Source organism: Paroedura picta, chromosome 16 (genome assembly GCF_049243985.1).
Source record: "Paroedura picta isolate Pp20150507F chromosome 16, Ppicta_v3.0, whole genome shotgun sequence".
Classification (NCBI taxonomy): Eukaryota; Metazoa; Chordata; class Lepidosauria; order Squamata; family Gekkonidae; genus Paroedura; species Paroedura picta.
This window is the reverse complement of record NC_135384.1, coordinates 20845615-20871929: the sequence shown is the minus strand read 5'-3', so window position 1 is coordinate 20871929 and position 26315 is coordinate 20845615. Positions and strand designations below refer to the sequence as shown.

Below are 26315 nucleotides of genomic sequence, written 5' to 3'. Positions count from 1 at the left end.
AGTCCATGGACATCTGGAGGGCCGCAATTTGACTACCCCATCAAAAATTGTATCTGATTACTTTCTTAAACCAACAACATTTGGTGATCTTTGTCTTAACTTAGGAGATAAATTTAAGATGTTGCGTGGGGAATAGACAATCAGGCAGAATGTTGTAGTTTACCTCCTGTGGCATTCTCTGTCTTTTGCTCCTCTCCTTAGGCTCAGAATGTCCCATTCCTCATTTTATGAATGTAGAAAGTAATTGTTAGCAGCCTGGATCCCAGAGTCAAATACAAAAATGTATTGGATCGTGCACCTTCCAACATGTGCCCTGAAGTTTTCTGTGTAATTTCCTTTCCCCAACATACAATTCTGTGAACTGCCAACATGAGTTTTGTAATTGGCATTAAATCTGGTGCCCAGTAGCCTGGAGATGGAGCAAAAGATCTGCATGCTAAGGGCCTAGGTGCAGTCTGCTGTGCCTCCAGTTTAAAAGGGTCTGAGTGGTAAACTAGGGCCGGGCAATGTCCTTGGAGGGCCAGCACCAGGCAGAGTAGGCCACCTAGGTAGGGTTTCCAGGTCCAGGTTGAGAAATCCCTGGACATTTTGGGGAGGGAGAAGAGCCTGAGGAGGGTGGGTTTTGGGGACAGGAGGGACTTCAATAGGGTATATTGCCCTAGAGTCCACCTTCCAGATCAGTCATTTTCAGTTGTCATCCCAGGAGATCTCCAGCCACCACCTTGAGGTTGGTAACCCTACACACAGAGTGGCCTATATCATTTGCCTGTCAGGCAGGCTGATGTGCTCAAAGGTCAGTGGACAGCCCAGGCAAGGCGGATCTTGGAGTCCAACCAAGGTTGACCCTAGCTCGTATTTGGATGGGAAACCTTCAAGGAACACAGAGGCAGGCAATGGCAAAACACCTCCGAATGTCTCTTTCTGGCTAACAGACAATTCCAGGATCTCCTGGCTACACGACATACACGACATAAATAATAATAAATAGTGGGCGGGAAGTATTACAAAGAAAGTTGGTCATGTGGCTTTTTACTGGTCTTTCTTGTCCTCCCTCCATGCAAATGCAGGACTTCAGCAACTTTGACCGGGTGAAGGTGGATGGGCAAGCGATACTGTTCCTCAGGACCAACACCTCCACCATCAACATGAAAAACCACACTGTGTGGGTGAGTGAAACTGGATTCGTTGAGTGAGACAACCTTTTGCCCTCTGACTGACTTGGACATGGGATCTCCTCATGCCTGGCTTTCCTCTCTCCTCCGATTGAAACCCATAACAAGGCAGGAGTGAACTCCCCAGCAATTCTTCTGGCCAACTCAAGTTTGTTAATCTGATCCATCCCTCTAGTTTTCAGACCACGTTTTCTATCTCAGCTCAGGGCCTAGGCCTACTGTGCTACCACAGCCCTGAGTTGGGCATTTTGTGGGTGAGAGGGAGGACATCCCATCTTCTCCAGAAGCCCATTTTGTGATAGGCAGAACTGCAGCATCCCCTCTATGGCATTGGCCAGCTCTAAGGTCTCAAAGCAGAGAGTGGAGATGTCATGCTGGAGATGAAGAACCGTTCATCTTGACTGTTACATTCGGTAGGGTTGTTGACTTTGGATTGGGAAATACCAGGAGATTTGGGGGGGTGGAGCCCAAGGGGGGTGGTGTTCGGGAAGGGGAGGGGCCTCAGCGGTGTATAATGCCACCCTCCAAGTAGGGTTGCCAGCTCCATGTTGGAAAAGACCTGAAGGTGAAAAGACATTGGAGGTGAATCCGAGTGTGTGCAAGATCCGGCGCAGGGAGGGACCTCAATCGAGTAGAATGCCATGGTGTCCCCCCTCCCAAGCAGCCATTTTCTCCAGAGGAACTGATCTCTTTAGTCTAGAGATGAGCTGTAATTCTAGGGGATCCTCCGGTCCCATCTGGGGACTGGCACCACTACCTCCAAAAGAGCCACTTTCACCAGGGGAACCGAACTGGGTAGTCTGGAGATAAATTGTAATCCTGGGAAATCTCTAGGTTGGCAACCAAAGGTAAGCAAAAACAGTGATGTCTGACACTTCGGCGAGGTGTCTGACTTGCTCCAGACCCAGGTACTGTCATTGGACATCTAGATTAGCACCCACACTTTCCCAAAGTGCCTTCTGGTAGGGTGATGCATGTAGACATCTTCCGTAGATGCATGAGTAAAGTGGTCAGTGGGTTAGATACGATGAACAGGGCAATTCTCAGCAGAGGGAGCCTAACATAGAGTCCGCCCTCCCAAGCAGCCGTTTTCTCCAGGGGAATGGATCTCTGTCATCAGGATATGCTAGAATGCCCTCGTCTCCCCAGGCCTCCCCTGCCTCTGTCCTGGAGCGAGTGCCTGCCTGAGCCTGTATTCAGCCAGCCTCCCCTGCTCTCCTTCCCTTCTTTTGTCTGTGCTCTTTCTTTCAGTTCTCTGTGAACATCGATTCTGAGCTGAGCGAAGAGCAGCCAGCAGAACTGGAGCTGTGGCTGGTGCTGATTTCCATTGCGGCAGGCCTCCTGCTTCTGGGAATCATTGTCATCGTGCTGTGGAAGGTGAGTAGGGGCGGGGGTGGGGCGGGGTGAATGGGGAGGACACCCTCTTAGCCCTGCGTTATACAGGGTCACTCGAGAAGTGGATCGCCTACTTTGGACCCTCGGATCATGGGGTCGGGTGGGAAGGGGGTTCATCGAGTTGGCTGCAGAAATTTGCTGGGAGATGGGGTTAAGTGTTACAGAATTTTATTTTATTTATACCTTGTTTGACTGTAACTTAATTGTCATTTGCTGTACGTTATGGTTTTATTGTCTTTGAACCACCATGAGCTGGCTAACCTGAGAGCAGCAGTGAACAAATCAAATAAACAAACAAATAAATAAGCAGGAAGCTGCTGTGGACTGAGTCAGACCCTAAGCTGGTATTGTCTACACAGCTGACAGTGGCTCTCCAGGGTGTTAGGTGGAGATCTTTCACATCACTTCCTACCGGATCCTTTTAACTGGAAATGCCAGGGGACTCTGCCAGCAAACCTCCAAATACATGAAGCTGTCCTGTACAGCAGGGGTAGTCCACCTGTGGTCCTCCAGATGTCCATGGACTACAATTCCCATGAGCCCCTGCCACCAAATGCTGGCAGGGGCTCATGGGAATTGTAGTCCATGGACATCTGGAGGACCACAGGTGGACTACCCCTGCTGTACAGCATCAGGCCCGTTTTCTGTTCAGGCCAGGGTTGTCTGCTCTGACTGGCAGCAGCTCTGCAGGGTCTCAGGCACAGGTCTTTCATGCCACTTACTACTTCATCCTTTTTTGAACCTGGAAATGCCAGGGATCAAACCTGGGACCTTTTGTGTGCAAAGCAACAGCTCTGCCCCTGTGCCCAGAGTCTCTGAAGGAGCGTTGCGATGCAGTCCTGTCCCCTGAACGGTTGATAGTAGCTGCTGTGAAGCTACCAGCTGCTTCTTTGAGGATGCAGCTGGGCAAGGGACGCGTTCCGCCTGGGCCAGGCGGGAAGGAAGCCTGCCTCCTTGTTTTGCTCCACAGCAACATCACCCGCTCTTAAGGAAGGGCGTGACTTTGGCGCTGGCAATCAGCTCAGGCACTTGAACAGGCGATTCTGGAAACCAGCCAGAGACCTCAGAACAGAGTGTTCCAAACAGTTGCTTTGCATTCCCGGAGAAACTGGTTGGACAGTCCCAAAAGGCTGCTTGTGTCCCGATTAACATAAGCCTCTGGGGAACACCCAGGAGTCGGTGACACTCTGCCTGGGCGAAGATGATGGTTGCGTTCACTGCCCCAGCCGTCTCCCAGTCATGCTTAGCTAGCCGTTGGCCCTTTCCCAACACTCTGTGCATGGAAGTTTTGTCACATCCTCCTCCATTCCAATAGCCGCTTCTGATTCCTAGCAAGATCATTCATTCCTGTGGTCATGGGAATCCATGGGGAGGAACAGCCCTGTGGGTTAGTGGGCTGGAGTGCAGAGGGTCAAGGGTATGAGGCCAGTCCTTCTCTTTGGCAGAGCTGGGCTTACAGAAGAAGACATGGGAGATATTTCATCCCCTTGCTCTTCTTGACTTCAGCCTCACCCCAATCCCTGCGGCTGTTCCTCTATTCCGATCCCGCAGGCTGGGGAATTCTCTTGGGGAGAAGGGGAGGCTCTTGGAATGTAGGAGAACATTGGAAAACTCTGTGTGCCATGCCCAAGAATGGGATGGAACTGTCTGGTGAGGCTTCCAGGGCTGCTTTCTGTGCTGTCCCGAACGCCCTGCTGCATAGTCCAAACTGAACATGGTACACACCACTGAAGGGTTTACACCAAGGGTAGTCAAACTGCGGCCCTCCAGATGTCCATGGACCACAATTCCCAGGAGCTCCTGCCAGCGAATGCTGGCAGGGGCTTCTGGAAATTGTAGTCCATGGACATCTGGAGGGGCGCAGTTTGACTACCCCTGGTTTTCACTGATAGTTTCTTGGGACGATGTGGGAAGATGAGGGCCCGTTTGGTGTGCTGCTTGGAGTGTTGGGCCAGGAGTTGTTTTTCCTCTACACCAGCCTGTTTCCCTGCCGCAACTGACCTCTACCCCCTCCCCCTGCTTCTTCATAGTGCGGTTTCTTCCGGAGGGCAAACACACGTGCCATGTACGAGGCCAAGGGCCAGAAAGCCAAGAGGAAGATCCAGCCGTCTGAAACTAAGCGACTGACCGACAGCTACTAGTTCCTGTTTCGGGGTGGGGGTGGGGAATACTGCTCACCTCCTTGCCCCACCTCTTGGTAAATGAATGCAGGGCGGGATGGGTCGAACAGGGCCTAGCCTTCGCTCGCTGTCTCTTTTAACCTTTCCGCTTCTTTTAAAAAAACATCCTCTTACCCAAAAGATTCTGACATGGAGAACTGTGGCCCAGGGTTAAGCCAGGGCATGTAGAATGTGGATGATCTTAAAGCATCTTGGTGGATACCCAAGTCTGGTTGTGAAGAGGACATCTGTGCTTCCAACCTCCTAGGCTGCATCCACACACCGTGAGATATTGCAGTACCATTGCGTTAGACAGATAACTCACAATGGTGCAGGCAGTACAATCGAGTGCAAATTATTGCTTCAGTCCGAGGATAGAAGAATATCTGTCAGCACATGGAATGCAGCCTGGATTACGTTATGCTTTAAAAAAGAAACCCACCTTTGTCAATCACCATTATTTATAGGCAAACGGCAATTTCTGCAATATAATAATAATCATGCAGACGAAATCGATCTCTTGGGGAAGGAAAAGAGACATAGGAAGACTGAGCCAACTTCTGTTTAGGCTTCCACTTTTAGACCTTTACGGCTTAGGCTGAAGGAAGTCTGCATAGGATTGTACTGGTAGACAGCTGACGGCCTGTTGGTCTCTTACCTGTTCATGCTGCTATCTGCCTACATTTTAGCAGTCTTCAAGTAAAGCCCCCCAGCCTTTTTGGGGGGTGGATAGGGACATCCCTTGGGTTTGATCCAGATAGCTCCATGCCTGAGGCTGAGGACTGGGGAGGAACAGGGGCCCCTGAGGTGCCTTCAAGATGTAGAAGTACATCATCAGCCCTTGCAAATGGCAGGCAGGCCTCCTGACTCACCAGGCCTTCTTAGGAGCATGTTAGGAGCATCCAACTTGCTCACAAGTCCTTTTCTCTTTCAAGGCCAGGCATTTCTTGGGTGACTTCAGAGGGGGCACCTGCTCCTGAAGCCAAGGGTTCTCTCTCTCTCTCTCTCTCTCTCTCTCTCTCTCTCTCTCTCTCTCTCTCTCTCTCTCACCCCTATGACTATGCTGATGTGGCCGAGCTGGTGCAAAATGTGACTTTTTTGGCAGAGTGATCAATATTGGGAACAGTCATATGCACATCCACAATTTCAGCCACTCCCTGCCCCCGATGGTTCAACATCATTACAGAGGCTCTTCTGCTCATGAGCTGAAATTTCAGTCCATCCTGTGTCCGAGGGGCAGAGTCATTTTCACAAGGCCAATCTCTGCATCAAATGGTTTGAGTTGTTATTGCTTTGCCTTCACCAAGGGAGTCAGCATGACAAAGATCCTTTCCAGAGGAATTGCTTGGAAACACAATGGTTTCTAGAGCTTCGTAGGGTTTCCAGCGATCCCTAGAGAAACGCGATGTCATTTACACATTTTCCTCTGCAGTGATGTTACGCCGTTGTCCAACCAGCTTTTTGGCCACCAAAATTCTGTGCTGGTGATCCTCGGACTTAACAGTACAAAAGCCACATGGAACAGGGCTGGGCTATAAATAAGGAGGGATGCTTAATTTATGTACACAGATACCAGCCCTGTACGATAGCATGGAAGTTCCCAATTGACCACTGACCTGGAAGGACAGTGGTCATCATTGCCATGGCTCATGACTGAGCTGAGCAGTCTCCCACTATTACAGCTGATCTCCTGGTAGCAGAGAGCAGTTCACCCGGAGAAAACAACCCCTTTGGAAGCTGGACCCTATGGCATTGTACTCCTCCCCAAACCCCACCCTCCTCAGGCTCCCCCCCCCAAAAAAAATCTCCCAGTATTTCCCAATCCAGAACTGGCAACCCTATACTCCACCGGGCACAAACGGCTGTGAAAATTTATGTGGCTCAGCTGTGCCACTAGTCCTCAGTGATATTAAGCGGCTTTTGAGGTCTAGCTGCATAGGTACGCCATACTTGCAGCTCAGTTGTCAAGAGGGTTTTGCATTCTGGCCCACAAAGGGTGGTTCCAACAGCTTCCTTCTTCAAGCCAACGTCGTGCTGAAACCTGGCAGAGTTGTCTTTCCATTGCTACCAGAAATGGTCAGCTGAACTGGCCCTCTTGGCTTCCTTCGCACTTTGTTTTTCTTCCTCGCCTTGACACACTCCTTGAGCCTGCCTTTCGCTCCTCTCTTCTCCTGCTGCCGGTCTCGGAATCTCTTTCTCCAGCTAGATTCAAATGTGGTGCCGTGTTGGTCTGAAGTAGCACAATAAAATCAGAGTCCAGGAGCACCTTTAAGACCAACAAACATTTATTCAGGGCATGAGCACTCGAAAGCTCACGCCCTGAATAAATCTTTGTTGGTCTTAAAGGTGCTACTGGACTCTGATTTTATTGTCTTTCTCAAGCTGTTTGCTTGTGGCTTTCTGTCCACTCCTCCTAAAGGTCGATTTCTTATTTTCTCTCTCTCTCTCTCTCTCTCCCATATAGTGCAACTTCTTTAAGCGGACCCGCTACTACCGAATCATCCCCAAATACCACGCCATTCGGATCCGGCAGGAGGATCGCTACCAGCCCGCTGGCGGCTTCCTTCCCGCAAAGCCGAAGAAGCAGTGGGTCACAAACTGGCAGGAACCGGAGAGATACTACTGATGCTTGCTCGCCTCCCTCTTTGCCGCCCTGCCTCTCCACTTCCGGGGCCTGCTTCGGTCGTCTTCTGTAAATGCTGCTGGACCAACAAAATAACTGTTTATTTAAACCTAAGTTATATGATCCAAGTTGGGGGTACCTCAGATCCTTCCCCAGACATAGGGAGGAAATGATCCTCATCGGACACTGAAGCTGTGAGGGACTCAGGAGGAACCAAGAGAGCAACCTTCTTTTGTTCTGCAGGAATTGGTGGATTTTCACTTTTGCACCCCCCCCACCCTGTCCACACACACCACTGGGGCTCAGGGAACGGGATTCCTGCGAAGAAATAGCTTTGAAAGCCAATTGCCTTGGCATTGGATCCAGGCCCCTATCGGTAACAGTGCACAAGCCCTAGGATTGGACATCGGGTGGCCAGTCTCCAGGTGGTGGCAGGACATTTTCGGGAATTACAACTAGTCTCCAGATTAACGAAATCAGTTCCCCTGGAGAAAACGGCTGCTTTGGAGGGAGGCTTCATTGGCACTGTGCCCCCCTGAGGGCTCTCCCCTTCCCAGGTTCTACCCTCAAATCTCCAGATATGTCCCTACCCAGAGCTGCCAACCCTAGTAGGATGCAAAGACAGACTCTCGCCACAATGCTTTCAGGTGCACATTTTTTATTTCCTCGCTTTCTTATGGTTATAGCCTTGCTCTTGCCCTGACAGCAGCTTATGTGCTGGGTTCAAGTTGGTCCCCTGTCCATGCAGCTTACAGGGCCAAACCTGCTTTGCTTTAATGCTAGCGTGGTGTTGTTTGCCTTCCCATGACCCTGTGGCCTTCCACTAGGTTCCTGCTGCTCTGCTCACATTTTTAGAATGTGTGTCTGTCCACCGCTCCAAAACCCTGCCAAGCCACTGTAGTGTGCACAGTCATGCCCAATGGAGCTTTCTCGCAGATGCCTTTGATCCAAGGGTGCGCAAGCAGGCAGTCAGCTTTTCATGGCACTCATGTGCACAGAAATCCATGGAGCCCGTTTCTTGCCCATGCGCCCAATGTTTTTACACAAGGTCACCTTGTGTGCGATCGCTCTGTATTTCTATAATGCTTCTGCAAGGTTAGCTGTCTGTTGTGCAAGGTTGCTTGAGCACCACACGATTTCCTCTCTAATTACCATGCTTTTTTGGGGGGGGGGGCCTTTTATACGCTTGCTGGCTGACAACCATGGCTTTCGAAGTCCCCTCTTTGGCTCTTCATTTTTTTCTCCAAGGGCCTCGTTATAAACTATGCATCATTGGGAGTGAAAGGTGAATGGCTGTGGGTTCTCTCACTATGTGCACCCCCAAGTGTGTATTGTGGTAAACACTGGATGTATCAGCACTGGAGCTTCTACTGTGTTGGCAAAACTACTGACTTCTATTTAAAAAAACTAAGTTGCTCTTCCAGTGCTTTTGGAGAGCTCTGCTTAAAGGGGATCAAAGCAGATGGGCTTGGAAGGTGGGGTGGGGCAGAATTTTTATTTTACAAACCCCTTTTCAGTTCCTCCTCTCTTGAGATGAGGTGAAAATTACTTGTTTGGGGAACACCGGCATTGGTGATAACAGATTTGGCCCGAACAGTCCACCTTACTGTGAGTGAAACAGCAGTGGACTCTCCTGAGTGAGAGAGCCAAATTGGTGCAGTGGGTAAAATGGTGGACTATGGGAGTCACAGCGTCACATTCACACCTGCCCTTTTGCTAGGAAGGTGGCTGGGTGACGTTTGTCTCAGTTGCTGTTAGGGTTGTGCACTTTGGCAGCCAAAGCACACAAACCTAGTTGCTGTCTCTTTGCCTCCCCAACCTTGTGAGGATTGTTGTGAGGATAAAATGAGGAAGGCAAACCCATGTACTCTTCTCTGAGCTCCTTGGAGAAGGAGGGGGGGGGGGGAGAAAATGCTCCAGACAGCTTGATCGTGCCGGAATTGTTGACTGGGATGTGTGAGGAGAATAATCAAGAAAAAGAGGCCTTCAAGCCTGGGCCTCTTCCTCTTGACAACCAGGTCCCACATGCCTGACATTAGAAGGCATGGCACCAACACGAGAGGGAAACCGTGTCTAAAACAGGACAATTTCAAACGCAATAAACCAACTGGCTTGCTTTTCCTATATTTTATTTTGCTTGGAGTGAGAAACAAAACTATTTTTTCTGCCAACTTCCATCAGTTGTGGTCTGAGCAAGCCCCCCCCCCCCAATATTTTACTGGTAACAAAAGGTTCAAGGTAACAATTCTAGTACAAAATGTATTTATAATCATAGAATCACAGAATCATAGAGTTGGAAGGGGCCATACAGGCCATCTAGTCCAACCCCCTGCTCAATGCAGGATCAGCCCTAAGCATCCTAAAGCATCCTAAAGCATAAATAATATTACAAAATATAAAGCCCTTGCCATGATAAAGACTTAATATGAATGAATAAGTACTAAAAAGTACATTCAGTTTTCTACAGTTGTGAATTTACTGCATTGTGCAGGAGGTTGGACTAGATGACCCTGTTGGTCCCTTCCAACTCTATGACTCTGTGATTCTACAAAACAAGAATAATTTATATGAACCCTTCAAACAATAAGACTCAACAATTAGGCTAACAATAAATGTTTACATTTAACATTTGTTGTAAGTAAATTATTTAAAGATACTCAAATTCTAGTATTATGTTCACTTATCAGAACAAAAGAGGCAACCATCTTGAATGCCATTCCCAAACCTCTAATATAATCTTCCTTATTTAAAATTCCCCAGGACTCAGATCAGAAAAGGGTGGCTTTGGGGGCCTGATTTTGGTGAACAGCTAAACTGGGTTAGGCCTGTCATTCCCCAGATGCTCTCCCCTTTCACCTTTATGGGGGTCTGACTCAGGAGATTCTACTGAAATCTGCTTTAGATTTTTGGGACCTAAGAAGATGGAGGCTGAAGGGCAGTAGATTCAGGATGGACAAGCCGAAACTTCTTTACTCAATGAAGGATTAAGATGTGGAATTCACTGCCAAAGGATATAGTGATGGCCCTAGGCACAGGTACCTTTAAAAGGTGTACATATTCATGGAGGATAAGTCTATGATTGCCTACTAGCCATGGCAGGTAAAGAGAACTTCTGAATACTTGTGCTAGGAGGCAATATCAGGGGAAGGCCTTGGCCTCTGTGCCTAGTTGTTGGCCATCCAGTGTTACTGGTTCGCCCTTGTGTGACACAGGATGCTGGACTAGATGGGCCGTTTGGTTTGGACTTATGTTCATAAGTGTTGGTTTTCAAGGCTTGCAACCCAACTCCTATTATTAGCAAACAGTGTGGACCTTTGAAGTGTGATCATGTATCCCATAATTCAGGGATCCCCAGTATGGCACCCTGGGGACACAATGGCACCCACCAGCTCCTTTCTTGGTACCCACCAAGTTTTATCCTTTTGATTGGTCAGAGGAGTTTTGATCGGTTGCGCAGATTTATTTTTTATTGTTGCTTTTGCAGCAGGTACCACCAAGCACAAGCACTGTGTGACTGAAGGTAAGCTGCTACAGCCATTTTGTGGCTGTCCCTGCCTCCTGTGGCAGCCAATTTGTGGCTGTGACCGCCACGCTGTGTCAGAATTCCAAGGGTGCCTGCAAGGTCCAAAAGGGTGGGGAGCCCTGCCATTCAGACATGATTCCTCTCCATCAAGCTGTGGTGCCAGCAGTCACTGCACAAAACTCGGTCCCCTCAATGAGTTCGTATCAGTTCTTCTGGCACTGTAGAAAAATTCCCTGGAAAGGGGAACAAACCCTCATTTTTTTTTCCTTTTTGCTTCCACAAAAGTAAATAGGGTAACATTAGCCAAGCAGTTAGTCCTACAGGTCATAACCACTCCAGATTTGCCTTCTGGCATTCTCCCTGCTGTCTGTATTAAATTATTAAAACTGTATCTATCTATAGCTATATGTATATAAACATATATATATTTTTGTTGCTCACTGGAATTTATCACTGTTTATGGTACTGGAGGTCTTGAGTCATTGTGCCTTGGTTGTAAATAAGCTTGGGTGATTATTTTATGAATAAAAATGATTCCAATTTGTAACTTGTGAGTTTAATATTTACAGTTATTTTCTTTATTTTTAAAAGTAGGTACACTAACTTTCTTCCCAGTGTAGGGTCACCAAGACCATTCCCACATGACGGATTTGTCTCTGTTATGTATCTGTTAGTGTTTGAGTGTTTTGCCCATTTCTGCATGGAATCGGGCCCTTCAGGGGGGGTCCCAGGGATGTCCTGACTTGCCCCACATCAATAGAATCCACATTCCATTTTTTGATGCAGGATCCTACGGGGTCCAGATCTGGGCTGGGCAATGTGAAAGAAAGAAAAGTTGGGCTTTCCCAATCTGCAGCCACCATTTCCCTCCCCCCCCCCCCCGTAGTGTCACTTCTGTCATCTACCCTGGCAACCTCCCCCACCCCCACACCTTTTTAAAAGGCTGGTACCATTACAATGCAATTCTAGCATAATGAGAATTTCCCCCCTTTTTTGGAACAGTGGAGCTGGCAAAGGACGACACACTCTGCAGTCAAGCCTCTATGGCAAGAAGCGTCCAGCTGGCCACTGAGGGTTTTCTTTAGAAACTCCTTCCCCCCCCCCCCAATTGCCACCTGGAGCCTTGGAACTTCCCTGAGGCTTGAGGACGCCCACGCGGTGGCTGCAGGGTGGGGTGGGTGAAGGCCTTGCGGGTTTCTCCAGGCCACCTCGCCCCTTCCCCAACTTTTATTTTTAGACAGAGTTATTGCGTTATGATGCTGCAGCATCGTAACAAGCAAAGATATTTTTGGTCTCTGGAAGACTGAAAACAAGAAAAGCCAAGCCACTGTGTATAATTTTTTCCCCAAAGGCAAGTGCAGCAAAACAATAACTTTTAATACATAATACAGAACATGTACAACACAGCAGAGAATTATAAATTAAGTTTAACAGGCACACCGGAGTCCTGAGTGCTGTTCTGGAAGCTGTCGGTGAGGTCCTGCAAGCTAAATAAGCTAAACACAATGGGTAAGCTGGCTAAATTTTTATTGTTATTGTTTTGATGTACTTGGTTTTGAGGGGGGAAATTCATAGAATCATAGAGTTGGAAGGGGCCATCTAGTCCAACCCCCTGCTCAACGCAGGATTAGCCCTAAGCATCCTAAAGCATCCTAAATTATACACAGTGGCTTGGCCTTTCTTGTTTTCAGTCCTCCCGGGACAAAAGGAAGTCCTTGTTTGTTACAACGCCACAGCATCATAATGCAATAGCCATTTTTAAAATTAAAAAACCACTTGGGGGAAGGGGGATTGGAGCCTGGAATGAAGGGGTGCTACTAGGGGGGAAAATGTAGGGCATATGGAAGAGGGGGACGCTTAGGGCACCTTCCCCATGTGGGGGGGGGATACAGCAGGGGGAGGGGGGATTGCGATGAGGAAATGGGCATTTTTAAAAACTCAAAATGGTGGGCACCGCAGAAACCCAATTGCAGACTGCCTCCATCTGACCCCAATGTGGAAAACATAAAATGAGTTACAGGCTGGGAAATGAGGGGAGGACTGTTTTTTATGGAGGGACATCATCTGGTCATGTGGGTAGGCAGGTAGTTGTGAATTTCCTGCCTTTTACAGGGGGTTGGACTAGAGGACCCTGGAGGTACCATCCATCTCTAAGGAAGGTTGATAAGTCCCCCATTCTCACCTCGTTCTTTGTTGAAGCACTCCAGCATAGACTTCATATGAACACGTACATTAAAAAAGAACATGATATTCTTTTGGTGTGCTGGCACTACCCCCTTTCCATAATATAGGGATTGCCTTCTGAAATCTATTTCTATTATTGCATCACCCCTGCATTGTACTCAGATCCAGATCTGGCTGAGACCTGGGCCCCTTCTGTTCAGCTTCTAGTTTGTATCAATGAAAACATAGAATCATAGAATCATAAAGTTGGAAGAGGCCATACAGGCCATCGAGTCCAACCCCCTGCTCAACGCAGGATCACCCCTAAGCATCCTAAAGCATCCAAGAAAAGTGTGTATCCAACCTTTGCTTGAAGACTGCCAGTGAGGGGGAGTTCACCACCTCCTTAGGCAGCCTATTCCACTGCTGAACTATTCTGACTGTGAATTTTTTTTCCTGATATCTAGCCTATATCATTGTACTTGTAGTTTAAACCCCTTACTGCGTGTCCTTTCCTCTGCAGCCAACAGAAACAGCATCCTGCCCTCCTCCAAGTGACAACCTTTCAAATACTATCATGTCCCCTCTCAACCTCCTTTTCTCCAGGCTGAAGATTCCCAAGTCCCTCAACCTATCTTCATAGGGCTTGGTCCCTTGGCCCCAGATCATCTACATCGCTCTCCTCTGTACCCTTTCAATTTTATCTACGTCCTTCTTGAAGTGAGGCCTCCAGAACTGCACACAGTACTCCAGGTGTGGTCTGACCAGTGCCGTATACAATGAAAGGGGTGCTATCAGCACAGACATTTGAATGGGGTTTGGCTTGTTCATGTTTGGGTTGCTGGATCCAGACTCATAATAGCACATACCGGGATTTACCATCAGTTTGGTTGTTGTTTCCAAGGTTTCACAACACATTTATGTCTAGGACTCTCCTCCTTCTTACTCTCCATCTGCACCATCTCCTGTGTAGTACCTCTTGCCTGAGGGACCCTCCCTCCCAAATCACAGGCAGAAAGTCCGCATTTTAAAGACAATGAAGACCAATTTATTTTCTTTCAGCTCTAAATTTTAACCTTGCTCCCACCCCCATTGCAAACACATTAATTCCCCCCATCAGAAAGCCATCTCCAAAACATTAGCTCTCATTGTTCAAACATTAGCCACTTATAAACTTTTTGTTGCAATCTTAACAAAACAATGGTAAGCCAACAGCCAAAACTCCATGTAAAGCTAGAGAAACCTAGGTTATCCAGCTCAGGGCCGAATGACTCCTTACTTTCCTAAAATTGATCTCTCTTATGGTTGATCTAAGAACTACTGAATCATCCCACCTCACCCCAGCTCTCAATCTATTAAGGGACCTGTTTGTTCAGTCTGGGGTTACGGAACAAATTCTGGTTTTTATGTTTGGATGGCTTTGGTTTCTTTCTTTGTTTGTTTCTTTTGCTGGTGAGACCTGTGATTAACTTTGAGTGAAGTCTGCTTTCTTTGCCTTGCAAAAAAAAATAAAAGGTTAGCAGGGTTTTCCTGTTTCCGGCACTACAACTAATACCTCCTGGCATTAACAAAAAGGAAAGTTGATCAAGCTTCTGCTGTTAAAACCGCTATTTTGGCGAGGGGGAACTAGCTTGGAAACACAGTCAAAGGAGAACCCCTTGTTGTAAACGATGCATCACTGGTGTCTACAGGCTAGTGCAGTGTGCAGGTTTCAGGCTGAAAATAATTTGAAGTGATTTGGTCACTGTTCTGCAGGGCTGGGTTGCTAATCTGGATTCTGCACTGTTTTCTGCCCAGGATTGTTTCCCTTCCTCTCACTGTTCTGCAGCTGGGCTTAGCTGACAGACTTCCATGGTGCTGACACAGTGAATAATTAACTTACTAAACCAAATGATGGCCATAACCGAGAGTCATCAGACCAGTGTCATTGGTAGATTTCCAGTGCAAACCAGGATTGATTTCCTACTCCTTTTCTCACCGTTGGGTGACCTTGGGTCAATCACAGTTCTCTCAGGGCTCTCTCATCCCCATCTTCCTCACAGGGTGTCTGTTGTGGGGAGAGGAAGGGAAGGGAAGGGAATTATCAGCCACTTTGAGACTCCTTTGGGTAATAAAAAGCGGGCTATAAAACCCAAGTCGTCATCTTCTGATGATGGAATCTCACCTGCACTGTTTAGCTTGGATGGTTGGTAAAGTCCCATCAAATCACAGTGACCCCCCTACAGTTTCCAAGTTGAGAAATGTTTGCCATTGCCTGTCTCTGCACAGAAACCTTGGACTTCGTGGGCTCATATTCCAATGCTAACCAGGACCAATCCTGCTTAACTTCCAAGATGGGATGGCCTTGGGGCAGCCAGGGCTTTGCAAGCAAGGTCTGACAACCTAAGGTAATTAAGAAAAGATGCCTGTTGGCTCAGCAAACATTCAAACATTATTAAATTGCTTTTAGAGGTGGTTGAATCACATCTGAATTAATCCATTAATATACACCCACAATGCTTAATTTTAAAAAAATACCCATTTGACATTATTTAAAAACAGCCTTTCTCAATGTTTTTACCATTGAAACATTCTTCAGGCTTCAAGATGTGGCATGATCATGCAGAATATGACTGGGAAGCAGAGCTGTGTACATGCCCACCTGGGGCCCCTCCCGTTCCCACCCTCTCCACGCTCATCACTGGCCATTTGGGGGGGGGGTAGGTTGACACCTCATAAATGTTTAACAAATATGTGTATGTATGTATGTAAAAGGTAAAGGTATCCCCTGTGCAAGCACCGAGTCATGTATGTATGTATGTATATGTGTGTGTATGTGTGTGTGTGTGTAATATAAATTAAAAATATAAATATAAATAATATAAATTAAAAATTAATTAACTCCCACTCATTCAGGAAACCCTTCCAGGGCTGTCAAGTAAGGAGTTCATAGTCTGACGAAGAGTGCTTGCACTCGAAAGCTCACGCTCTGAATAAACCTTTGTTGGTCTTAAAGGTGACCAACATTTGAAAGAAACCCCAGGGTTTCACAAAACCCTGATTGAGAAAGTCTGTTTTAAAAACTAGAAACTGCCAACATGTTATAACAGCAGCAAATATTACATGATAACAAAGTGATAAATAGGAATAGGATATATTCTTACAATACATGAATACTCTATGTAAAGTGCCATCAAGTTGCAGCTGGTTTTTGGCAACACTACAGGGTATCCAAGGCAAGGGGTGGGGGTTTGCCACTGCCTATCTCTGCCCAGCCACTACGGATGTCCTTGGTCATCTCCCAAGTACTACTAACCAGGCCCAGACCCTGCTTAGCTTCTGAGAGCTGATGAGTGCAGGCTAACCAGGACCACCCAATAAAACAAAATAAAGAGTCCAGCAGGGGCACCTTTAAGACCAACAAAGATTTATTCAAGGTGTGAGCTTTCGAGTGCAAGCATTCGCTGGCAGGGGCTCATGGGAATTGTAGTCCATGGACATCTGGAGGGCCGCAGTTTGACTACCCCTGAACAATCTGGGCCTTGGACAAGTAGACCCAGCCGCGCTCCAGAAGAGCCCCGCGAAGACACGTCTGCTCTTCTCGCATCTTGACCCCAGCCCCCTCCCCCCGTCAGCAATAGTTCCGAGCCCCCTGCAGCCCAACACGGGCCCGCCTCAACCACCCCACCCCCCAGGCACCGAGGGGTTAAGTGGGCGTCTCCGAGGCGCGATTGGCACCCCCTTTCTAACTCCGTCCCGCCCCTTGCCACGTGGTGCAAGTCCCTTCCCATTGGCCACCCGGGCCTTGTTTTTAAAGCCGCGATTGGGGCTCCGGCGCCCGAGGGGGCGTGTCCGGGCGCGGATTGGCCCAGACTGGCGAGGGGGGCCCGGAGTTGCCAGCGCCGCCGTCAGTCCCGGCTGGCCTCGACCACCGCAGGGTCCCGGGCTGGGCTGCTGGGCTGGCTGGCTGGCCGGTGGCGCGGCCTGGGCGGGCGGCGATGCGTCTCTTGCGGTGCCTGCTGAAGGGCCAGTCGGCGCTGGCCGGGGCGCCCAAGTACATCGAGCACTTCAGCAAGTTCTCGCCGTCGCCGCTCTCCATGAAGCAGTTCCTGGACTTCGGTGCGTGGGGGGGCGGGAGGCTGGAGGGGGGCTGGGGGGGGTCGTCAAGGGTCTTCCTCCCTCTGGCCCTGCCCGGGAGGGGGACCTTGCGCAGTCGCACCCTCTCGCCTCCCTGAGGCGAGGCTTTCCGCCTTCCCCCACAACAACCCCGCGAGGTAGGCTAAGCGGCGACGGGCGAAGTGTGGCGGGCCCCAGGTCACCGCCGCCGGCTTCCCTGGCAGAGTGGGCTTCGAACCTTGGCCTCCTAGGTCATAGTGCGGGCCCCGCACCACGCGGGGACACGGGTTGGCCCTCTGCGGGTCTGATGGGGAGGCTGCGAAGCTTAGAGCCTGGGAAGGAAGCCCTCTGCAGTTTCCTTTTAAGGACCACCCCGGTGGATTGCGGGCCTTTTAGTGGGGGAAATACATTGCGAGGCTTCTGCTTCGTTTTGAGAGGGGCCTACATACGGTTGTTGTTGTTTTTTTAATCCAGTAGTAAGTTCCATTGCACACTTTGGGACGTGCATCTCAGATTATGTTGGGATCCCTGTTTGGGTGAACCGGATTCATCTCAATTAGATTTGTGCCTTGCAAGGGTGTGTGTGATCTCTCTCATTGTCTGGTGTTCACTCCCTGGTGAATGCCCCCTCCCCCCCAAAAAAGCCACCAGTCCTTCACAGATTGTAAAATCTGCACTCAGTTGCTGCCCAGACAGACGTTACCTTTCCCAACCTGTGGGTTGGGCCCAACAGGGGATCATGAAGCCTCTACAAGTGGGTCAGAGGCCACCCCTCTCTCTGCCCTTTCCATTGCTGCCTTTTGTATTCTGGCAAACAAGATCTGACCCTGGAAACAGAAGCTTCCAAATCATACATTCATCCCCCCCCCTTGCCCCTGCATAAACATGTTGATCAAATAAAACACATCCTGATGGTTACGACAGCAAGTTTATTAGGGGGGATTAGGAGGAGTAATGCAGGAGGAGAGAGGGGCCCAAGACTGGAGTGCAGCCTCATAGGAGAAAATGGTGTCTGTCGGGATGCCACTTAAGGTTCTTGGAGGGGGACAGCTGCCCTGTGGTCATTGATGTTGCAAAAGTGTTTGCTGGAAATGGATTGCTGACCCAGATGGGCGTCAAGGCGACAGTTTTCCCAGGGCTCTCAAAACACCTTGGGGCAACCTTGGATGGGTCACCTTATGCTGAAGAGACTGGGAGTCACTGCACTAGAGTATTATTCATGTATTATTTATTGTATGGCATGTATGTAGTATCACTTTGGCGGTGGATTGCCTTTGCCTGCCCCCACGTCACAACCCTAGTATTCCTTGTGCTACCCAGGGCCGACCCCACACTAGATTGTCTGCAACACAATTTTCGTGTGTATCCAAGGCTATCCAGTTGCAAATGGAGGCTGTATTTCAAAAATATCCAGTGTGGTGCATGTGGTAGCTTGTGTAGTTTGCACCCATGTCCCAGCACAGCTCTCCATGAAGCAGAAACTGTTCCCACTCCAGGTTACAGCTTCTTTCCTTCTAACGCCCTTAGTTGTGCAAAATCCCCTGTGTCCTTGGACAGCCTCTACCAGGGGTAGTCAACCTGCGGCCCTCCAGATGTCCGGAAGACCCAGGTTTGGACCATGGAAACTGGCTCACTGACCTTGGACAGTCATTCTCTCTTAGCCTAATATGCTTTAATGAGTGATGATTATGAGGATAAAATGGAGCAGAAGAGAATAATGCATTGATAATCTTCGAGTGGTGACTGGACAGATCCTTATCCTGGATGCTTTGGGCTGGTCCTGCCTTGGGCAGGGGCTTGGACGAGATGGCCTAAGTGGCCCCTTCCAACTCCATGATTCTGTGGCCCCCACATTACTTATACATGGGTCTATTCAGCAAATACATGTGCCTGTTCAGAAGGGATCCTGCTGCCACTGCACTGGCCTGCAGGAACTGGAAGGAATCCTTCCAACTGTATGATTCTGCATTGCTTTGGGCCCCTGTTGGGTGGAGAGAAGCAGGGTATAAATATTGAAACAAATGCCCCAGATCTCCTGGTTTCTTGCAGTGGAACCAGAGTGGGGCAGCAGCAGTTGTGTTGGTGTGAGCTCAGCAAGTGCTGTGGAATTGTTCGTGGCCTTGGCCAGTTCGTCTCCCTTAACCCATTTGGCCAGCTCCCACTGTGGTCTGTGATGTCTGCCCTGAGCTCCATGGAGGGAGCAAAGACAATAGATATGCCCATGCCTATGCTTGCCTTCCCTAGGAAACGTCCCCTGGAAGAGTCCCACCCTCTCCAGATCTCCACAAAGCAGTTGCCCTGTGCTCTTTTCCACTGCCTGTGCCACGGAGCAAATGGCTTCCTTTTGAATCCATCAGTCCTCCCTTTACCAGCTGTGTGATCTTTTGCCTTATCTATGGCCGTGTCCACACAGCATTGTTAGCCATGGTTTTTATGTTTGGACAGAACAGACCTGTTAGAGAAGCAATGACCCAGATATCCAGTGACTTGTGGATACACCCAAAGTCCAGAAATCATCAAATGTTTTCCTGTAAATCATGTCACACAAATGTGCAATCCCCACGCTGAATTGTGCCATATCACTGGTCTGTCCAGCCCAATATCTAGTCCAGTTTCCCAACAATTGCTTCGGGGGTAGTCAAACTGTGGCCCTCCAGATGTCCATGGACTATAATTCCCATGAGCCCCTGCCAGCTGGCAGGGGCTCATGGGAATTGTAATCCATGGATATCTGAAGGGCCACAGTGTGACTACCCCTGACCTATTCCTGCTCAACTGTGGCCACAATTCTGAGGCCTTTGAGAGCTATGTAAGGGTGTGCTTTACTCTCTGTAAATACAAAACTCACAGTTCACCAGATTACGGGAAGAAGACACGAGAATGCTAAGGGGGTAGATCTATGTAATCTGTGTCTAGTCCCCTCTTCCTCCAGGGAGCTGAGCGGTGATTCTCATCATTAGTCCATGATTCTCTTGTCTTCTTTCTTTTCTCACAACAGTCCTGTGAGGTGGGTTAGACTGAGGGTGGGACCAGCTCTAGGGCCATCTAGCTAACGTTGTGGAGTAGGAATTTGAACCCGACTCTCATGTGTCTTATTCTAACACCCTAATTACCGCACGATAAATAACTCTGGGTTGGCGAGTTGGTGTGTTCTCTCCTCCCCCCCCCCCCAGTCACTTGACTTGTAGTACAGTGGATCTGTCTGCAGAACCCATAATGGTGTTCTGGTTAAGAGTGGCAGCTCTAATCTGGCAAGACAGGTTTGATTCCCTATGCCTGCACATGGCGCCAGCTGGGTCACCTTGGGCTCATCACAGTCCTGATAATGCTGTTGTCACAGAGCACTCCTGTCAGGGCCCTCACAGGATGTCTGTTGTGGGGAGACGAAAAGAAGGCAATTGTAAGAGCCAGTTTGGTGGAGTGGTTAGGAGTGCGGACTTCTAATCTGGCAAACCAGATTTGATTCTGCACTCCCCCACATGCAGCCAGCTCCCCACGGCACTGATAAAACTGTTCTGACTGAGCAGTAATATCAGGGCTCTCTCAGCCTCACCCACCCCACAGGGTGTCTGTTGTGGGGAGAGGAAAGGGAAGGCGAATGGAAGCTGCTTTGAGACTCCTTCGGGTAGAGAAAAGTGGCATATAAGAACCAACTCTTCTTTTTCAGTAATATCAGGGCTCTCTCAGCCTCACCCACCCCACAGGGTGTCTGTTGTGGGGAGAGGAAAGGGAAGGCGAATGGAAGCTGCTTTGAGACTCCTTCGGGTAGGGAAAAGTGGCATATATGTTCCTCTCTGTGTTGGCACATTAGCCAAAGCTGTAAGAGGCCGTGTGCATGGGTTCTTTAAGACTGGGAGCCTAGCATCTGGTGCTGGTCTTAATAGAGAACAAGTTCTGTTCATCACAGCCTGTTTTTTTCTCTCCGTTGACCTAGGCCAGGGGTAGTCAAACTGCGGCCCTCCAGATGTCCATGGACTACAATTCCCATGAGCCCCTGCCAGCATTCGCTGGCAATTGCAGTCCATGGACATCTGGAGGGCCGCATTTTGACTACCCCTGACCTAGGCTGAATATCCATGCCTTTTGGAGTGCTGGAAAGGAGGCAGTCAAAAGAAAAGCAGGTTAAAAAATCCCCCGCTGCTTGCAGAAGCAGAGGGAAATGCTCCTTGAATGCAGTGCCGTCCTGTTTACGGCATTGTGTCGCGAGGAGGGAGTCCGAGATGTCCTTCAGAGGTTGTGAAGGACAGCCGGGATGGCTGGGCGCATTTGGAAATCTGGAGAGGGGTGACAGATTCCCCCAAATCCCCTCCACCCCCTACGGTGTTTTATCCAGAACGTGAGCACCGTTTCCAGGGATCCTTCCAAACAGTGGAGCTATATAAAGCACTCTGGGATCTCTGCCTGGTGTGGGTGACGCACAGCAGACGGTGAGTTTGTGTTTCCAGTCCCTTCCAGGGGTCGCTTGCACGGCTCAGGCGGCCGCTCAACCTTTGCACATCCTTCTTGGGTGGGAAGTTGTGCTTCAACCACTGCCCTTGTGTTTCCTACTGCTCTCTAGCAGTGGGGAGCCGTTGTTAGTCTGCTCCATCAAACCAGAACAGAATCTGGGAAGGCTGGGGAGATTCATTGTGACACAAGCTCTAGCTTCTGCCTGTGTACACCTGTAGTCTTCACAGTTGGCCCTGGGTGTGAGACAACTGTGTGTGACCCTGCTTTCTCTAGAGGCATGGGTGTCCAAACACTTCCTTCCGTGTCTTTCGCCCCTGTTCCTCAGGTGACCCGAGTCCATAGAATAACAGGGTTGGAAGGGATCTCCTGGGTCATCTAGTCCAGCCCACCCACTGAGATTGCTCTCACCTTTAGGTTCCTGCCCATCAGTTTTCTGCCAAATAATATCATTTATTTCCATGCTGCCTGTAGTAGCAGTGAATTTCTGGGCCATTTTGCACGATTGGATTGTTACCACTTGGCACGGATGTCCACCACTCTGTCTCTGGTCTGAGTGGGCTGCAGTTCATCAAAGATTGTGTGGGAATTTTTTTATGTTTGTTTTCAGGGTGCCATTTGATTCCAGTTGATCATCACCTCTGTGCTGCCTGATCTATTTATTTACATATTAATATTACCCCCCATTCTCCTGGGGCTGACCTCCCTTGCTTTGATACTGTTTAAAAGCAGTAAACATATGTTAACTGGAGAAAATGAATGGGGAAAATGTTGCACGTGGTGTGTGGTATTAAGGTGATGCAAAAGAACAATATACACTTTTCTTCAGATAGCAGTTCTGTAATATGCAACATGCAGGGTAGGTTCTGAATTAAAAACTCTTAACAAAAATAATAAAAATCTCAATCAAAAAAATAAAAGCAGTAAACAGATAGCCAATATGTGGTCAGGGTGTCAGACTAGGATCTGGAGAGACCCAGATTCGAATTCCTACCATGAAGGCTTTCTGATACAGTTGCCAACCTCCGGGTGGTAGCTGGAGATCTCCCACTGTTAGAAGTGATTTCCAGGTGGCAGAGACCCATTCACCTGGAGAAGATGGGTTCTTCAGAAGGCGGTATTATAGCCCAGTGGAATCCTGCCCTTCCCAAACTCCACCTACTTCAGGCTCCACCCCTAAATCCTCCAGGTATTCCCCAACCTGGAGCTAGTTGGGTGACTTTGGGGCAGTCATACACTTGCAGCCTCACCTGTTTTATGAGTTTAAAATGGAAGAGGTGAGAACAACATTAGCCTCTCGGGGTCCCCATTGAGGTGAAAGGTGGAATATAAATAAAGCGATTTCTTAAAATATCAGTGAACTCCTTGCGTTCTAGCTCAGTCTGCCCACAAAGCTCTCCAGAATAACTCTGTTTTACAGCAGGTAGGTAGAAGTAGGCATCTGCCCCCAACTACTTCCAGGTGGCTGTTTCAGAGGTAGGGGGCTAAGAAGCCTGAGCCAAGATTGGGGCAGAATATTTAAAAATACCTGGATGTAATCTAATAAATACCAACCAAATGACACTCAGTGTTCCCGGATGCTTTGTCCGGCTGGGTGTTATAACAGGTTTAGCAAGGAAATCTGCCCCTAGGAAAGAGGGGGTGCTGCTGATGGCCACAGGGAAGAACAGAATGGGCAGGGATTTCTAGGGAAAGAGGGAAAGAACCCCCCTCCCCCCAATCATGGCATCTTGCAGGGTTAATTTGGCTTTGTAATTTCCCCCCTGTTCCTTTAGATGCATTTGAGTAGGGTTCTTTTCTTTTCTACAAAGGGAGGAGGGAGAGAGGGGGAGAGCCTGGCTGGGCCATGCTGGTTTCTGGAATGGGCTTCGTTCTCCCCAGCTGGCCTTCTACACAGGATGGATGGCAAGGAGGATGCTAGTGGCACTCCGCTTTCCCCAGGTCCAACGGGGAAAGGTTAAAATGCCTTGTTGTGCTGCCCCAGGAGGACCAGGATGGCCAGTGACTCAGAAAGGAAGTCAAGGTTTTTCAGTGTGGGGAATTCTGTGGGGTGCAATTTCTGGCTGACTTGAATGACACTCAGGGGCTCCTGATTCCAGTTTGGTGGTCAGTTTCTAAGCAAAGCCATCCTTGTGTCTCTCTGCTCCTGCCTATGGGCCTCATCTCCTAATGCCAGGTGCGGTTGAGGCCTACCTGTGGCAAACCAGTGCAGCCGCTGCCACGTGTTCAGGTGGGCTGTTGGAAGGTCTGATTTTACTAGCTGATCCTTGGCATTCCAAGCAGGCTCGGCTCTGCCGTGCCATGGCTGAAAAGAGGACCGTCTTGTGTGCTTGTGAAAGGAACGTCAGAGAGATGCACGATGGTACTAAAGGGTTATCGTGCGATCTTGTTAGACTCGCTGTGTCAACCCCCGAAGCCTGGAAGCAAACCATTACCATGATAGAATCCTAATGGGATAGTATCCGACTGAACCGTGGACTGTAATTAAGGTGTTTTGGAGTTAAACTGATCAAAGTCGGAGTTCGCGGTAACAGCGTCTGTAGCGGCAGTCAAGCCTTGCCTGAGCTCTGGTACACAGCCAGTCTGCGAGATGGTGTATAAATATTTCAGGTGACCCACTAAAGAGTTGTTTACTGTAACATGCAGGAGTTACTTGGAGCCATTGTTAATTACTGGGACGAGGCATTACAAGGCTAGCATTTTAAAGGTCCCGAGATACGCTGATATAAGGAAGGTGGATGGGGTTGTAGAAAACACGGGGGAGGGATTGTGCATTGTGCTACCATGTCGTTCTTAGCATGTCAGATGAGAATTTGGGAGACCCAGATTCAAATCCGCCCTCTCCTATAGAAGCTTATGGGGGGCCTGTTGGGCTGGTGACAGACTCTCAGCCAAACCTGCCACTTAGGGTCATTGTGCGGATGAAATGGAGACGAGGAAATGATGTAGGCCAGTGGTCCCCAACCTTTTTCCGGCTGGGGACCGGCGGGGCAACTGCCCCGCCCACGCAGCACGCACACACGGCCAAAATCACGCATGCGATGTGCGCATGCGCAGCCCTGATTCCCTCTCCCCCCCCCCCGCAAGCTTGCAGCCTGGGGAAGTTTTTTACTGCGGGGGGGCGGGGAGAGGGAACCGCGGCCAGGTTGGGGACCACTGATGTAGGCTACTTTGTTCCCCATCGGGTTAAAAGTGAGCTGCAAGCAAAGGCAGTGCGTGCTAAGAGTAACCCGGCATCACCGTCCTGTCTTGACCTTGGTTCTCTAGAGGGGAGTGTGTGTGTGTCCTTGGCGTGTGCAGGATGCATTAACAGTGTTCTCTTCTCCCTAGGATCCAGCAATGCGTGCGAGAAAACCTCCTTCACGTTCCTGCGCCAAGAGCTCCCTGTCCGGCTGGCCAACATCATGAAAGAAATCAATCTTCTCCCAGACCGTGTGCTGAGCACCCCTTCTGTTCAACTGGTGCAAAGCTGGTGGGTTTTTGCCAATCCCCCCCCCAATTGGTATGCCATGAGAACTGCAGGAGACCGAGCTGCCATTTTGTTCTGGAAATATGTCTAATCCAGTTCAAGTCTTTAGAGTTCTAGCATGGGTAAAAACTAACAAGGTTATCCAAGTCATCCCCCCCCCCTCTGCTTTTGAAAGAGAAGCTTTTCAATCTGGGTCTCACAATCTATTGATGACGGGACAAAACAGTGTATGATTTGAATTACTGCAGGTCAGGATGGCCAAGCTAGATGTGAAACACAAAACTGCCAATAGAAAATTTGGGAAACAGGTTTGGGAAACGGTTAGGCTGTTCCCTGAGATGCTACTTTTCCTATGCACAGGGAGTTTTTGCATAGTTCTCACCTTCCACATGAGGGGCTGCAGGTAGAATTGCTGACTTCGAGATGGTGGTTGGAGAAATCCAGGCAACAGATCGATTCACCTAGACAAAATGGCTGCTTGGAAAGGAAGACTGTATGGCATTCATGCATGTCCTTCCCCTCCCCAAGCCCTGCCACCCTCAGACTCCACACCAAAGTTTCCAGGCATTTCCCAACCTGGAGCTGGCTGCCCTAGGAACAGCCATGTCATCGCCTCTGCTGTTTGTGAGTTCTAGGGCTCCATTTTTAAGCCTCTTCTTACGCAGAAGCAAAAACACTTCTAGGAGGGACTTCCCTCTCTGTACCACTCCTGATCCCTTTCTTCCTCACCTGGTGTCCTTAAGAAACTTTAACATTTAATCTAAGCCTGTCTCCTTGCAACAAGGCTGTCCTGTTAGAGCTCGGGGGGGGGGGGGCAGAATTTGGGGCATTTGTTCATTATGAAGGGTGCTTTGACTCAGGTTATGTAGCCACTGTTTTTCTACCAAAAGATAAGACATAAATAGCATGTCCTCAAATAGCTAGATTGGTGTCCAGGAGCACCTTAGAGGCCATCACAGTTTTGAGAGTATAAGCTTTTGGGAGTCAAAGCTCTCTCTGTCAAGTAAATGGTGACCTGATGAAGAGAGCTTTGACTATCAGAAGCTTGTACCTTGAAAGTGTTGTTGGTCTTTAAGGTGCCACTGGACTCTGATCTAGCTGTTCTACTGTAGACCAACCCCAGCTACCCTTTGAAACTGTCGAAGATACAATGAACTTTTCCAGCTAAAATGCCTGCATGTCTGTTCTCCTTCAGTGGGGCCGAAGTGATCCAAAGGTGGTTAAGTCACGCCTGTGCTTGCTCAGGTAGGTAAGGCTTTCCATGCAAATT

General features: G+C 49.0%; 2 protein-coding genes across 8 annotated transcripts in view; both read left to right on the top strand.

Annotated features, from left to right (window-relative positions):
- ITGA3 (integrin subunit alpha 3) overlaps positions 1-11419 on the top strand; it is a 93423-nt gene extending 82004 nt beyond the window's left edge. For 2 of the 4 annotated variants that reach the window (XR_013227133.1, XR_013227132.1), the window contains 4 exons: positions 1068-1166; positions 2424-2549; positions 4598-4764; positions 7191-11419. Coding sequence is in view for 2 of the 4 variants with exons in the window: in XM_077315928.1 (XP_077172043.1) it covers positions 1068-1166; positions 2424-2549; positions 7191-7352 (387 nt within the window). In the remaining 2 variants the exon portion in view is untranslated. The remainder of the gene's footprint in view (positions 1-1067; positions 1167-2423; positions 2550-4597; positions 4765-7190) is intronic. The other 2 variants (XM_077315928.1, XM_077315927.1) reach the window with 1 other exon arrangement.
- A 5476-nt stretch (positions 11420-16895) lies between these two features.
- PDK2 (pyruvate dehydrogenase kinase 2) overlaps positions 16896-26315 on the top strand; it is a 34711-nt gene continuing 25291 nt past the window's right edge. For all 4 annotated transcript variants that reach the window (XM_077314125.1, XM_077314124.1, XM_077314123.1 and 1 more), the window contains exons 1-2: positions 16896-17133; positions 24907-25048. In XM_077314125.1, coding sequence (XP_077170240.1) covers positions 17013-17133; positions 24907-25048 — 263 coding nt within the window. In that variant the 5' untranslated portion in view covers positions 16896-17012. The remainder of the gene's footprint in view (positions 17134-24906; positions 25049-26315) is intronic.